Source organism: Mobula birostris, chromosome 4, assembly GCF_030028105.1.
Source record: "Mobula birostris isolate sMobBir1 chromosome 4, sMobBir1.hap1, whole genome shotgun sequence".
NCBI classification, from domain to species: Eukaryota; Metazoa; Chordata; class Chondrichthyes; order Myliobatiformes; family Myliobatidae; genus Mobula; species Mobula birostris.
In genome coordinates, this window is record NC_092373.1 from 175,738,728 (window position 1) to 175,752,959 (window position 14,232).

Consider the following 14,232-nt stretch of genomic DNA (forward strand, 5'->3'; position numbering starts at 1 on the left):
GATACTCCCTTCCTTTGTTTTTCTTTATTCATTTTCAGAATCTGGGGATGGTGGACAGGTTCCGGGCTGTTGATTTTCAGAATCACTCAGTGCATTAGTTTGATTATGGGATCTGGGCAGTGCCTCACACGGCAGGAGCCAAGGCGGGGGAAGCTTCCTGAGATGATACCCAAGTCTGAGCTCCCTCAGTTGTTTCCAGTCCTGTGCTGCAGTTCAGGACCAGGGCAGGGCAGTTCTTCCAGGTGTCTGGGCCAGTATCAAACAGCTGACTAACGTCACACTGGTCAGTTCACCGACCACTATCAGTGGGATCTTGCTGTGCACTGTTGCACATCCCACCTTGTCACTACGGCAAATTGCTATCCTTCGTTGGCTGAGTGATCCTTGGGATGTCTCAAAGTAGCAAAGATGCTGTGAGAATGTAGTTAATTCCCATTGAGTTTTTGTAGTTGACACTCTGGCTATGTGAGTTGTGTTCTTAGTTTTAAACTTCTGCCTTATATGATGACTACAGCTTGATTGCTCAGGTTCTTCTTGTATTAATTAATTTATTTTGCTTCTGTTTTTAGGCTCATCATGGCAGAAGAGGGCAACTATCGTATGAACAATGTAAGTATTGGAGATTTCAAGCTTATAATAGCAATGAATTGTGTTGACAATATCAATTGGGGCGTTATATGATTTATCCTTCTTCAGCTAATTCTGAGCTTTGAAAACTGTGCAGTCTGAGGTTTAAGAATGAAACAAGCTTCAGGAATTCCATCATCTTTCTTCCCAGTAGAGATCTCCTGATGAATTTTACAGGGCAAAGTAATGGGTGCTGCTCCAGAGGGGAGAGAGGTGAAGGGAATCAGCTTAGGAACCAGAGGGGAGGGGAGATAATTTCTCCACAGCTGAGGATGTAGAAACATAGAAAATATACAGCACAGTACAGGCCCTTCGGCCCACAAAGCTGTGCCAAACGTGCCCCTACCTTAGAACTAGCTAGGCTTTACCCATAGCCCTCTATTTTTCTAAGCTCCATATAGCCATCCAGGGGTCTATTAAAAGACCCTATCATTTCCGCCTCCACCAACACCGCTGGCAGCCCATTCCACACACTCCCCACTTTCTGCGTAAAAAACCTACCCCTGACATCTCCTCTGTACCTACTTCCAAGCACCTTAAAACTATGCCCTCTCGTGCTAGCCATTTCAGCCCTGGGGAAAAGCCTCTGACTATCCACACGATCAATGCCTCTCATTATCTTATACACCTCTATCGGGTCACCTCTCATTCTCCGTCGCTCCAAGGATAAAAGGCTGAGTTTACTCAACCTATTCTCATAAGGCATGCTCCCCAATCCAGGCAACATCCTTGTAAATCTCTGCACCCTTTCTATGGTTTCCTCGTCCTCTTGTAGTGAGGTGACCAGAATTGAGCACAGTACTCCTAGTGAGGTCTGACCAGTGTCCTATATAGGCTCCTAAACTCAATTCCACGATTGATGAAGGCCAATACCTGTATGCCTTCTTAACCACAGAGTCAACCTGCGTAGCAGCTTTGAGTGTCCTATGGACTCAGACCCCAAGACCCCTCTGATCCTTGACATTGCCAAGAGTCTTACCATTAATACTATATTCTGCCATCATATTTGACCTACCAAAATGAGCCACCTCACACTTACCTGGGTTGAACTCCATCTGCGACTTCTCAGCCCAGTTTTGCATCCTATCAATGTCCCTTTGTAACCTCTGACAGCCCTCCACACTATCCACAACACCCCCAACACTTGTGTCATCAGCAAATTTACTAACCCATCCCTCCACTTCCTCATCCAGGTCATTTATAAAAATCACAAAGAGTAAGGGTCCCAGAACAGATCCCTGAGGCACACCACTGGTAACCAACCTCCATGCAGAATATGACCCGTCTACAACCACTTCTGTGGGGAAGCCAGTTCTGGATCCACAAAGCAATGTCCCCTTGGATCCCATGCCTCCTTAAATCCTCAATAAGCCTTGCATGGGGTACCTTATCGAATGCCTTGCTGAAATCCATATACATTACATCTATGGCTCTACCTGATGTGATCTGGGACGTGCTGACTGGAAGAGTTGTGGGAGCAGCTTTAACAAAGGGAATTGGGAAATGAATGACGAGGAGCCTGTGGGAAGGAGTGGGAGATGGGGGGTGATTTGGAGCTCCTTTAGAGGCAGCATGAGTGATGGGCTGAATGTCCCATGTCAAGGTTTGGTCATCTGCCAGACCAAGTTGAAGGGATGTAATTGTGAGGATTTTGCGTGTCCACGTGGATTGTTAAAACACGTGGTTGGGGTGTGATGTTTAGATTTTCCCAGTTAACTGGTGAGACGACACTCTGAATGTTGACTGCGTCAGGAGAATGAGCCATCGCCAATAACTCTGCCATCGCCAATGCAAGAGATTCTTATGAGCAGCACCTCATATCTTTCTGGGTCGCTTCCAACCTGATGGTATGAACATCAATTTCTCTAACTTCTGGCAATTCCTTTTCCTTTCCCCCTCCCTCTTTTCTTTCTCCATTCCCCAGTCTAGCTTCTTACCTCTTCTCCTCACCTGCCTGTCACGTCCCTCTAGTGCTCCTCTTCCCCCCCTTTTTCCCATCATCCACTCTCCTCTCCTATCAGATTCTCTCTTCAGCTCGTTACCTTTTCCATCTGTCACCTCCCACCTTCTCACTTCATCCCCCCCCCACCTTGCCCCTCACCTGGCTTCACCTGTCACCTGCTAGCTTGTACTCCTTCCCCTCCCCCATCAATGTTTCTAACACCACCTTATTCTAGTCTAACTGTATCCTTTCCCTCTGAATCTCAGAACTAGTCACAGTTGCAATGAAGGGTATCAGCCCAGGATACTGACCATGCATAGATACTGCCTGACCAGCTGAATTCCTCCAGAATTTTGTGTATTCCATCACTCGCTGGCCAACTTGTCAGCATTAGCTGATGTGGGAAATCAGGACTGAGCCAAAGCAGGCTGTGCTTTCCTGATGGGTCAGACCTGGTCTGTGATGATCACAGGAGACTGCAAACATGGAATCTGGAGCAATGTACTGGAGATGCTTAGCAGGTCAAGCAGCATCCTGGGGGAGAGGGGTGGTGGCGAATGAAATTTTAGATCAAAAGCCCTGAATCAGGAATGGACCCAAACTGACAAATCCTCTTGCTACCCCAACCCACCTCCTTCCCCTCCCCCCCCCCCCCCCCGCTGTCCTGCTGGGTTCATCTAATCTCCCTCAGCAGACTGAGAGATGGTCACCAAGTGTCAGAAATGCAATAAGTGTAATTAGCCGATTGGAACCCAGACTGGCCTTTGAGCAATAGAGAAAGGTGTCCACAGCCAGGAAACCTAGTGTGGAAGTGGGTGGGTGAGATAGTGGGGAAAGACTGGTGAGAGTCGGGTGCAGGCTCCTACAGTAACCACACCGCTTGATCGAGCTTAAAGGAAGAGATAACAGGACCTTCTCAGAAGGGAGCAGTGATTAAATGAGGGAAGGATTTTGTGATGTTCTCAGAGCAAAGGGTGACTTCAGAGTGAAGGACTTCCCAGGGAGTAGTTGGTCATATTGTGACTGAATTTTACACAGTCTGACAAAGAGAACAACAGTCAAGGTGAGTATTTTAACCTTAAACTACGTGGGCAATGGACTGAACTGGGAGGAAATAGGATCAGGGTTGTTCATAGAGTCACAGAACAGTATAGTATCAGTACAGACCCTTCTGGCCCAGTGATCCATGCTGACCACAGTGCCCACTGAGTTAATCCTGACTCTGCATTCAGACCAGACCCCTCTAAGCCCCGCCCCTCCATGAACCCATCCAAGGGCTTCTTCAATGATACTATTGTACCTGCCTCAACCACTTCCTCTGGCAGCTCATTCTGTACACTCACCAACCTCCATGAGAAAAAGTTGCTCATCAGGTCCCTTTTAAATCTTTCTCCTCTCACCCTAAATCTATGCCAATTTTCACTGAGGAGAAGATGGTAAATGTCCACAGTATCAACGCCTCAAATTTCCGTAAGGTCACCCTTCATTCTCCTGTATTCCTAGGAGAAGTGACCTAGTCCAGCATTCTCTCCCTATAACTCAGGCCCCCTAGTCCTGGCAACATGCTTGTAAATCTTTTCCGTACTTTTTCTAGTTTGACGGTATCTTTCCAATAACAAGATGACCAAAGCTTCCCAGTTCTCCAAGTGTGGCCTCACCAATAACTTGTACAACTGCACCATGATGTCCTGCTGTCCAGCTCCTAAACTGAATGCCCTGACTGACGAACACCAGTGTGTAATCACTTTTCACCATCTTGTCTACCTGTGACACTGCTTTCAATGAACTATGCACTTGTACTCCTAAGTCCTTCCATTCCACTACACTCCCCAATGCCCGACCATTCATTGTACAAATCCTGCTCTGGTTTAACTTTCCAAAATGCATTACTTCACTCTCATCTGTACTGAAATTTATTTTCCACCCCCTGTACACTTCCCAAACTGAAGATTCCCCAGTAATCTGTGATAAGCTTCTTTATCAACACCTCCTTATTTCATGTTATTTGCAAGTTTGCTGATCGAGCCTTAATACATTCGCATGCATTAATACAGCGGTCCCCAACCACCGGGCCGTGGACCAGTACCAGGCCGCAAAGCATGCGCTACCGGGCTGCGAGGAAACGATGAGTCAGCTGCACCTTTCCTCATTCCCTGTCACGCACTGTTGAACTTGAACACAGGGTTGTCAACTATCCCGTATATTGGGCTAAATTGGTTTGTCCCATACGGGACCGCCCTTGTCCCGCATTTCCCCCACTAAGGTAGAGCGTTCCTATGAAACCTTTCGTGCCAAAGTGGCGTAAAGCGAAGAAGCAATTACCAGTAATTTATATGGGAAAAATTTTTGAGCGTTCCCAGACTCAAAATATAACCTACCAAATCATACCAATAACACATAAAACCTAAAATAACAGTAACATATAGTAAAAGCACAGCCTATATAAAGTAGAGATAATGTATGTACAGTGTAGTTGGGAAGATTAAGCCAAAACCGATTTGTGGGGAAAAAGATCGGCACGTACGCGCATGCGCACGTCACATATGTGCACATCACACATGCGCACACAGGTGCCTGCGCAAGGCTTCATGGTCATGGTAGTCTTTCCTGGGGTGTCCCGGGATTTGACTGCTACTTTTGTCCCTTATTTGGGAGTGAGAAAGTTGGCAAACCTAACTGTAAAAGACGTGTTGAGGTGAGTTTAACCCTACTTGAACACCGCCCCCACCCCAGGTCGGCCGGTCCGCAAGAATATTGTCAATATTAAACCAGTCCGCGGTGCAAAAAAGGTTGGGGACCCCTGCATTAATACATTTGTTGGGACCTTTATTCATTATTTATAAATAATGAATAAATGTCCCAACACTGCCCTTGCCACACTCTAGTCACCAGCCCCCATTCTGAGAAAACTTTCAACCACCCTCTGCTTCCCGCGTTCGAGGCAAATTTTGAATCCACCTAATTGGCTCTTCCTGGATTCCATGGGACCCAACCTTCCAGACTAGCCTACCATCAGGTCCTTGAAGGCCTTACTAAATCATGTACATCCTTGATTACTGCTTCAAAAATCTTTAAAAATTACTTTAAGGATGACTTCCCATGCGCAAAGCAATTCTTTCTAAGCAGACTGTCTATCCAAATGCTGGTAGATCTTGTCCCTCAGAATTCCCTTCAGTAACTTTCCCACTACTGATGTCAGGCTGACTAGCCTGTAATTCCATGGCTTCTTGCTACCTTTAAGCAACAGAACATAATTTCAGGAATTTTACCAGTGGCTAATAATGAAACAAATATCTCCACAAAGGTCACTACACTTTCCTTTCTGGTTTCCCACACAACCTAAGGATGCACCTGCTCAAGTCTTGGGAATCTATTCACCTTAATGCACTGTAAGGCTGCAAGTACATCCTCTCACATAACACAAATCCCCTCCAAAATATTTCTACTTGTTTCCCTTTTCTGTCCTGAGCAACCATGATTTCCCCTTAAGTAAACAAATATCCTTTAACTATCTTGCAGCTCAAGGTATAGGCAGTACTGCTGATCTTAGACCTTCTTTCTAGACCTCTCCCTAGACATCCTTTTAATATGGCTATGGAACCTCTTTGGTATTTTCCTTAACCTCACCTGCCAGAACCATCTCATACCCCCTTTGCCCTCCTGATTTCCCACTTAGTGTTTTAATCCTTTTTTATACTCAAAGGGATTCACTTGATTCCAAAACCACCTAAACCCAATGTATGCTTCCATTTTCTTGACTGGAGCCTCAATATCTCATCAGCCAAGGTTCCCTAAACTTGCCAGGGTGTAGGGTTCACTCTAACACTGCTCCTGGACTCTCCAAAAAGCCTCCCCCCTCCCCCACCCCTTGCCATTTGTTCCTTTTTCAAACAAGCTCACCCAAACAACTTTTACTAGATTTTCCCCAATTGCTCCAAAATTAGCCCTGCTTCAGTTTAGGGTCTTTACCTGTGGATCTGATCTATCCTTTCCCATGATCTTAAAGGTAATAGAATTATGGTCACTTGAGCCAAAAGCTCCCTGGCTGCTGCTTCAGTTACTTGTTCTGCCTCATTCCTTAAGAGGAGGTTCAGTATTGCACCCTCCCAAATAGGGCCCTCTATTGACCCAGGAAATTCCTCTGGACACATTTCACAAATTCTACCAATCTTGACCCTTAACATTCTCAGTGACACAATCGATAACGGAGAAATTAAATTTTCCCACTAATACAACCCTATTGTTCTTACAACTGAAGAATTTATCTACACATCAGTTCCTCAAGATCCTGCTGGGCAGGGGGTTATAATACAGCCCCACTAGTGACTCTCCATTGCTCGTTTCTAAGTTCTACCCATTTGGCCTCACTGGAAGATCCTATGAATGTCATTTCTAAGTCCTGATCAAAGAGGCAACACCCGCATCTTGCTTACCTCTATCCCATCATTCCTGTACCACCTGTATCCTGGAATGCTGAGCCTCTCTCAGCTATGTTTCTGAGATGACTATAACATCCCAGTCCTCAGAGACAATCCAGGCTCTGACTTCATCCATCTTACCTGTTAAACTCAAAGCTCAGTTTAACAGGGTATCCCTTTCCCTGCTTTTAATGTTACCCTGGCTATCTTAATTACTAAACTTGTTACTGCTTTATTCCAAGACTTCCTCCCGTTCAAAATGCCAACTCACCCCCCCCCCCCCCCAGCTAAACTAATTAAAACCTCCCATGGAGCACCGGCAAATTTTTCTGCCAGGATATTAGTCTCCCTCTGGATCAAGTGCAACCATTCCCTCTTGTAACAGGTTGCCACCACCCCAAAGGAGATCCCAGTGATCCAAGAACCTGAATGCTTATCCCCTGCACTGGCTGTGCAGCCAGAACTTCTCATTCCTGACGTGGCACCAGGAGTAATCCAGGGATCACTGCCCCCTGAGGTCCAGCTTCCTAATTTACCCAACTCCTGTACTCATTCTGCAGGAAGGACCTCATACCATGTTCTATTTGTACAATAACCTCCAGCTATTTGCCCCCTCCCTTGAGAATTTTATGCAGCTGCACAAAGGCATCCTTGACCTTGGCACCCCCCCCCCCCCGGCCCGGTGTCTTTTCTGCAGCCACAGAATCTGCTGTCTGTCTCCTATCACTATCACCCTGTCTAACTGTATCCTTTCCCTCTGAATCTCAGAACTAGTCACAGTGCCAAGGACCTGACTGCTGCTGCTAGTCCCTGAAAGCACATCCACGCCAACAGTATCCAAAGGTGTTAGTGAGGGGGATGGCCACAGGGAGCCCTACGCGATATAAACTTCCCTCCATTCTCCCCAGACAGACATCTTCTGGTTATTGGTCATTGCTGCCCTGGGAAAAGCTGCTGGCTGTCCATGCTATCTATGTCTCTCATAATATTATACATCTCTAACAAGACACCTCATATCCACCTTTGCTCAAAAGAGAAAGGCCCATCTCACTCAACCTTTCCTCATAAGACATGTTCTCTAATCCAGGCAGCATCCTTTGCACCCTCTCTAAAGTTTCCACATCCTTCCTATAATGAGGCAATTAGAAGTGAACCAAGTGTGGTCTTACCAGAGTTTTGTAGCTCCTGAACTCAGAGCTCCGACTAGTGAAGGCCAACACACCATATGCCTTCGTAACCACCCTGTCAACTTGCATCACACATCAAAGTTGCTGGTGAACGCAGCATCTCTAGGAAGAGGTACAGTCAACATAAGAGGGGCAGCCATGAAGCGGAACTCTTCTTCCGCCGTCTCCGTCTCCGAGCTCACTTCCTCGGCAAGGACTCTCCCACCCCCACCGATGACCCTTTCTCCCGACTTCAACCCTCCTCCTCTTCATGGACACCCCTCTCTGGTCTTCTGCCTGCTCCAGATCTCCTCATTGCTAATTGCGGAGTGCGGAGGGAGTGGAGAGCAGAGCTTTCGGAAGGAGTAAGATTGGAATGGGAATGGGCTGCGGTAGAGTCGAGACTGTTGATGTCCTTTCAGCAGTTAGCAATGAGGAGATCTGGAGCAGGCAGAAGACCAGAGCGGGGTGTCCATGAAGAGAAGGAGGGTTGAAGACGGGAGAAGGGGTCATCAGTGGGGGTGGGAGAGTCCTTGCCGAGAAAGTGAGCTCGGAGACGGCGGAAGAAGAGTTCCGCATCATGGCTGTACCCTCTTACGTCGACTGTACCTCTTCCTAGAGATGCTGCCTGGCCTGCTGCGTTCACCAGCAACTTTGATGTGTGTTGCTTGAATTTCCAGCATCTGCAGAATTCCTCGTATCAACTTGCATAGCAGGTTTTCGGGTACCAGGGAAGGAAAAACTGATCTATAGAAATAAACAAACAGTTGGGCTTACTAGTTACTATTTAACTAGGTGAAAAGTGGTCTGTGGAGAGCGAGTCTGAGGGATTAGTAACAGAAAATCAGGAGATGACAGATTAATTATACAGTATTTTGCCGGCGTTCTCACCGTAGAGGATGAAAATAACATTCCAGAAGGAATGTAAATCAGAGCCTGGCGGGAGGGACGATCCTGAGGACGATAGCCCAATGTGAATTGTTGGAGCTGTGGCTGACAAAAGTGGTGAGTGAGGAAGTTGATGCACTAGTTTTAATTCTCAGAGTTCCGGGATTTTGGAGAAGTTGGAAAATGATAAATGTAAATCCATTGTTTAAAAGAGAGGGAGAGAAAAAGCAGGAAACTACAGGCCAGTGAGCTGAACATCAGGCTTTGGGAAACATTGGAAGTGATTAATTAATGATGATAAAGCAGAGCTCTAAGAAATATTTGAGGTAACACATAGAATCACAAGAAAACGGGAGCAGAGATAGACCACTCGGCCCTTCAGACCTATCCCACCATTCAATATGATCATGGCTGATTTACGCTGACCTCAAGATTCAAGATTATTTATTGTTATTCTTAAGTACTTGAGTGTAAAGGAGAATGAAATGATTGTTACCCCGGATCCAATGTAGCATAAAAAACACAATAAATATAAAAGAAATCCTACTAAACAGGACAGTATGTTAGCGAGGCAGCTAGCGTAATGCTATTACAAAGCCAGCAATTCAGGTTCAGTAACCGCCACTGTCTGTTAGGAGTTTGCACATTCTCCCCATGACCAAAAGGATTTCTTCCAGGGGGCTCTGGTTTCCTCCCACAGTTCAAAGACGTACCGGTGGCAGGTTATTTGGTCATTGCAAATTGTCCCATGACTATGCTAGGATTAAGTCGAGGGATTGCCGGGTGGCATGTCTCAAAGGGCCAGAGGGACCCGTTATGTGTTGTATCTCAATAACTAGGTAAACAGGATGTACGAGTGACTGTTACATACACAGACTGAATGTACGTACGTAAAGTGAAGTGTGGTGAATGTATGTAGTGGTGATGGGGGGTGGGTGGGGTGGGTTCATGGCTTGAGGTGTCGATTAGCCCTACTGCTGGGGGGAATTAGCAGTTTCTGAGTCTGTTGGTTTTGGCATGGATACTGTGTAGCCTCTTCCCTGATGGGAGTGGTTCAAGCAGTGCATGAGCAGGGTGGGTGGGATCCTTCATGAAGTTAACGGCCATTTTCTGTATATATGTCCTGATGGCAGGTAGGTAGGTGCCAGTGATGCGTTGGCAGTTTTAACCAACCCTTCTAGTGCCTCCAATCCACTGCAGTGCAGTTTCTGTACTACACTCTAACGTAGCATGCTCCTCTTCTGTGCCATTTCTCCACATCCCTTCAACCTGTCAAATCTTTAGCCCCCTCCACTTTGCTACTTATAGGATCCTGCTTCCTCCACCTCAGGGGTGGAGGATTCCAAAGGTTCATCACCCTCTGTGAGAGTAGAAATTTTCACACATCTTAGTTTAGAATCATCAGCCCCTCATAGCTCCTTGTTTGTAACTCTCCCACTGGTGAAACTATCCTAACATCTCCCTTGTCAAGCTCCCTTAGGAGCTTGTATGTTTGAATTCACTCACCCCTCATTCTTCTAAACTGCAAGGAATACAGACTCAAACTGTCCAGCCTCTCTGAATAGGATAACTGTCTGATCCCAGGAATCATCCTGCTGAATCTCCTTGGGACTAGCTCCAGTCCTATGCTACCTTTTATGGGTAAGGAGATCAGAACTTTATACCAGCTGAGGTTCTCACTAATATAATTGCAACAACACCTCCCAAATTGTAAACTCCAACCCCTTCACAATAAAGCTCAAAATGCTGTTTGTCTTCTAATAACTCGGTGTTAAGAGTTGACTTTTTTTTTGTGATTCTTGTAAAAAGAACACCACGATCCCACTGGATTTCACTCAGTTTCAATCTCTCTCCGCTCAAACAATAAGTATCTCTTACCAACGTGTATGAATGCCCACCTTCTCCCATTAAACTCCATTTTCCAGGTTTTCAACCCATCCGGTCTATCTACACTCAGTGGCCACTTTATTAGGTACACCTGTACACCTACTCGTTAATGTAACTGTCTAATCAGCCAATCATGTGGCAGCAACTCAATGCAGAAAAGCATGCAGACATGGCCAAGAAGTTCAGTCGTTGTTCAGACCACTTATTGAAAGTGTTTTTTTTGTTTTTCACTGCATTTCCCTGTAAAATCGAGAGCAGGGTTTCCAACCTGGTGTCCATAGACCCCTTGCTTAATGGTATTGGTCCATAACATGCAAAAAGGTTGGGAATACCTCCTCTAGAGACTGATGGGGGTGAAAACTCCAGGAGATCAGCAGTTTCTGAGATACTCAAACAACCCTGTCTGACATCAGCAATCATTCCACGGTCAAAATCACTTAGATCACAGTTCTTCCTCATTCTGTTGTTTGGTCTGAACAACAACTGAACCTCTTGATCATTGATAATGTGTATAACAGACAGTGTGCACCACAGGTACAGGTTGCTGGTGACTCATTGAAAATAGGAAAAGCTGGAAACAGTTAACAAAGCAGACAGTGTGTGGGGAGAGCAAAATAGTTAGTGTTACAAGACATTAACTGTCATCTAAACCAAGGAAGAGAAGCAAGCGCAGGAAAGTAAGTTGTAAAGAGGATGTAGAGAGGGTGTTGATGGGGTGAGGCTGTGGGTGAGGGACATTGATGGTGTGGGTAGGGAACATTGATGGTGGGGGTAGGGAACATTGATGGTGAGGGACATTGATGGTGAGAGTGAGGGACATTGATGGTGTGGGTGGGGAACATTGATAGAGTGGGGAGTGGGCAGAGTGAGGCAGATGTAAGCTTCCCCAGTGTGGCTGGAGAGCTAGAACAGAGTGAGGTTGAACTGCTGTAAGTATGGAGGTGTCTGGGTACCTGTGGTTCATGAACCACTAGTACTAGGGGACAGGGAGTAATTCAGAAGCAAATGTTTCTTGCTGGGAAATTGAATACAAAGAGTAATAAGGTGGTGTTTCAGTGTTATCGGAATTGGTTTTATTTAAAGAAAGGCATTAATTAGTTGGAAGCAATTCAGTTTACTGGGCCGGTACTTGGAGTGGGCAGGTTCTCCGGGGGAGAGGTTAGACAGGCTGGGCTTATATCTGGTGGGGTTTAGAGGAGGGAGAAGGGATTTGATTGAAAAATATTATGATGTTAAGGGGAAAGGAGTTTTCCTCTATGGGAGAACCAAGAACCAGGTGTGTGGAATAGTTGGTGGAGATCCAGGCGAAGAGAGTGGTGTACGGAATCCACATGTGGCAAACAGCAAGAGGGTGGCTTTTGCAATGGTGGGTGGGATCCTGATGTGGGGATGTTGGGTGGGATTCAGATGTGAGGAATAGCCAATCAGGGGATCCAGATGAGAAAAAGTCTGTGGGGATCCAGATGTGGTGGATGGGGATTGGTCAGTCGGACTGGAATACTCAGTGGGATCCAGGTGTGGAGAGCACTGGGTGGGATCCAGATGTGGGAAGTGGTGGTGGGACCATTACTTTGCTCAGTGGTTGGGCAGTGTTTGACCTTATCCCTCGCCTGTAATCCCAGGATTTCTCTCCTGCACTCTGGCAGTGAACTCTGATCAGCAGCTCCTGTTCTCCTGTGTTAACTCCCTTTGTCCTCGTTACCTTGTGTAGATCTACAACATTGACGACTACGCAGCATTGGACATCTCCGGGGTCATGTTCAACCCTGCCAGTGGTCCTGCAGACACACCTCTACACACCCGTGAGTACCTGCCGTCTCAGCACTGTCCAAGATAGCGATATTATGAAATGTCAGGAGTTAACCTGGTGCGGCTGTTTGTGCTAAAGAACGTCAATCTCCCTCCACCTCCCACAACCCCTCTGGTGGGCTGACTCCCCAGTGGAAGCCTTATAGGTCATCTGTCTATCTTCTGTGAGCATTCAGAACCTTCAATGAGCATGGCTTTAACCTCTGCCCCTTGTCCTTTTTCCTCTCACTCGCCCTTCCTCTGCATCTCTCTCTCATGCAAATCCGTTCCCCCCCTCCCCCCCCCACCTACTCCTCCCCATTCTTTCCTTTCTTTGCGGCAGATTTCGGAACACCGTAACATCCTGACGTACCTTGACTCTGCTTCTCACTGTCCATTTGATGATGGGACTACAGAATCTTTTGAGATTTTCACTTTCTTATCTTCTGCTTCAGGCAGGTGGAAGAGCTGGTATTGTTCACAGACACCTAGCTGCTTCTTGTTTCAGCTTTCAGTGAAATTTCACTAAATATTTCCACTGTGGGAAAACAGATTGAGATTCAGAGAATGGTGACTCAGTTCTCAAAGCTCGGAGACTCATTGGACTGCTGGTGCTGTGTATTGTAAACTTGGGTGCTCCTGGTAGCTGGCTGGAACCTGCAGCTCACAGCCTGAAGCAGAGACTCTCACTTTTGCGGAGTGTCAGGGTAAGCACTTGAACTGGCAGCACATGGAAAGTTATGGACCAAGCAAGGGGAAAGGGATGAGTATTGCGGGCAGCCATGGACGATGGGCTGAAGGCCCAGTCCCTGTGCTGGATGGGTTAGGATGATCGGCCCTCAGTGAGATCAGGCTGATCGGGGATTCCGGAGAGAGGGCTTGGGTGGGGCGATGAACCTCCAAAACCAGTGAGCGGCCAGGATTTTACAGAATGGGTCAGTAACCGGGTGTGGTGGGGGTTGGGGAGGGAGGTCAGTGACAGGGTAGGTCAGGGATGAGGTGAGACAATTATGGGGAGGGTCAGAGGTTAGTAACTGGGGTGTCATTGAAGTGAGAGTTGGTGACGAGGTGGGTCAGTGACGGGTGGGTCAGTGACGGGTAGGTCAGGGACAAGGTGAGACAATGATGGACTGGGTTAGTGTTGTATGGGTCAGTGATGAGTGATGGATAGGTCAGTGGGTCAGTGACGGGTAGGTCACGGACAAGGTGGGTCAGTGGATCAGCAATGGGTAGGTCAGGGACAAGGTGAGACAATGATGGACTGCGTCAGTGATGGGTGGGTCCATGGGTCAGTGACAGGAGGTACAGGGGGTCAGCGATGGGGCAGCACACCATGAGTCACAGGTTTTCAATCAGACGCAACCATCTACTACCACTCTCTGGGTTCTCCCATGAAATCAATGTCAAATCCAGTTTACTACTTTACCCTGAATGCCGAATGACTAAACCTTTTCGTCCAACCTCAGACACGGGACCTTGTCAAGTGCCTTGCTAAAGTCCACTGTCTTTCCTTCAA

The 14,232-nt window shown here is 46.8% G+C and overlaps 1 protein-coding gene across 2 annotated transcripts in view; it reads left to right on the top strand.

The window, feature by feature from the left end:
- Positions 1-14,232, top strand: part of LOC140196778 (nuclear factor NF-kappa-B p105 subunit-like) — a 129,295-nt gene that overhangs the window by 22,816 nt on the left and 92,247 nt on the right. For both annotated transcript variants that reach the window (XM_072256553.1, XM_072256554.1), the window contains exons 2-3: positions 570-609; positions 12,640-12,730. In XM_072256553.1, the coding sequence (XP_072112654.1) occupies positions 577-609; positions 12,640-12,730 (124 nt within the window). In that variant the 5' untranslated portion in view covers positions 570-576. The remainder of the gene's footprint in view (positions 1-569; positions 610-12,639; positions 12,731-14,232) is intronic.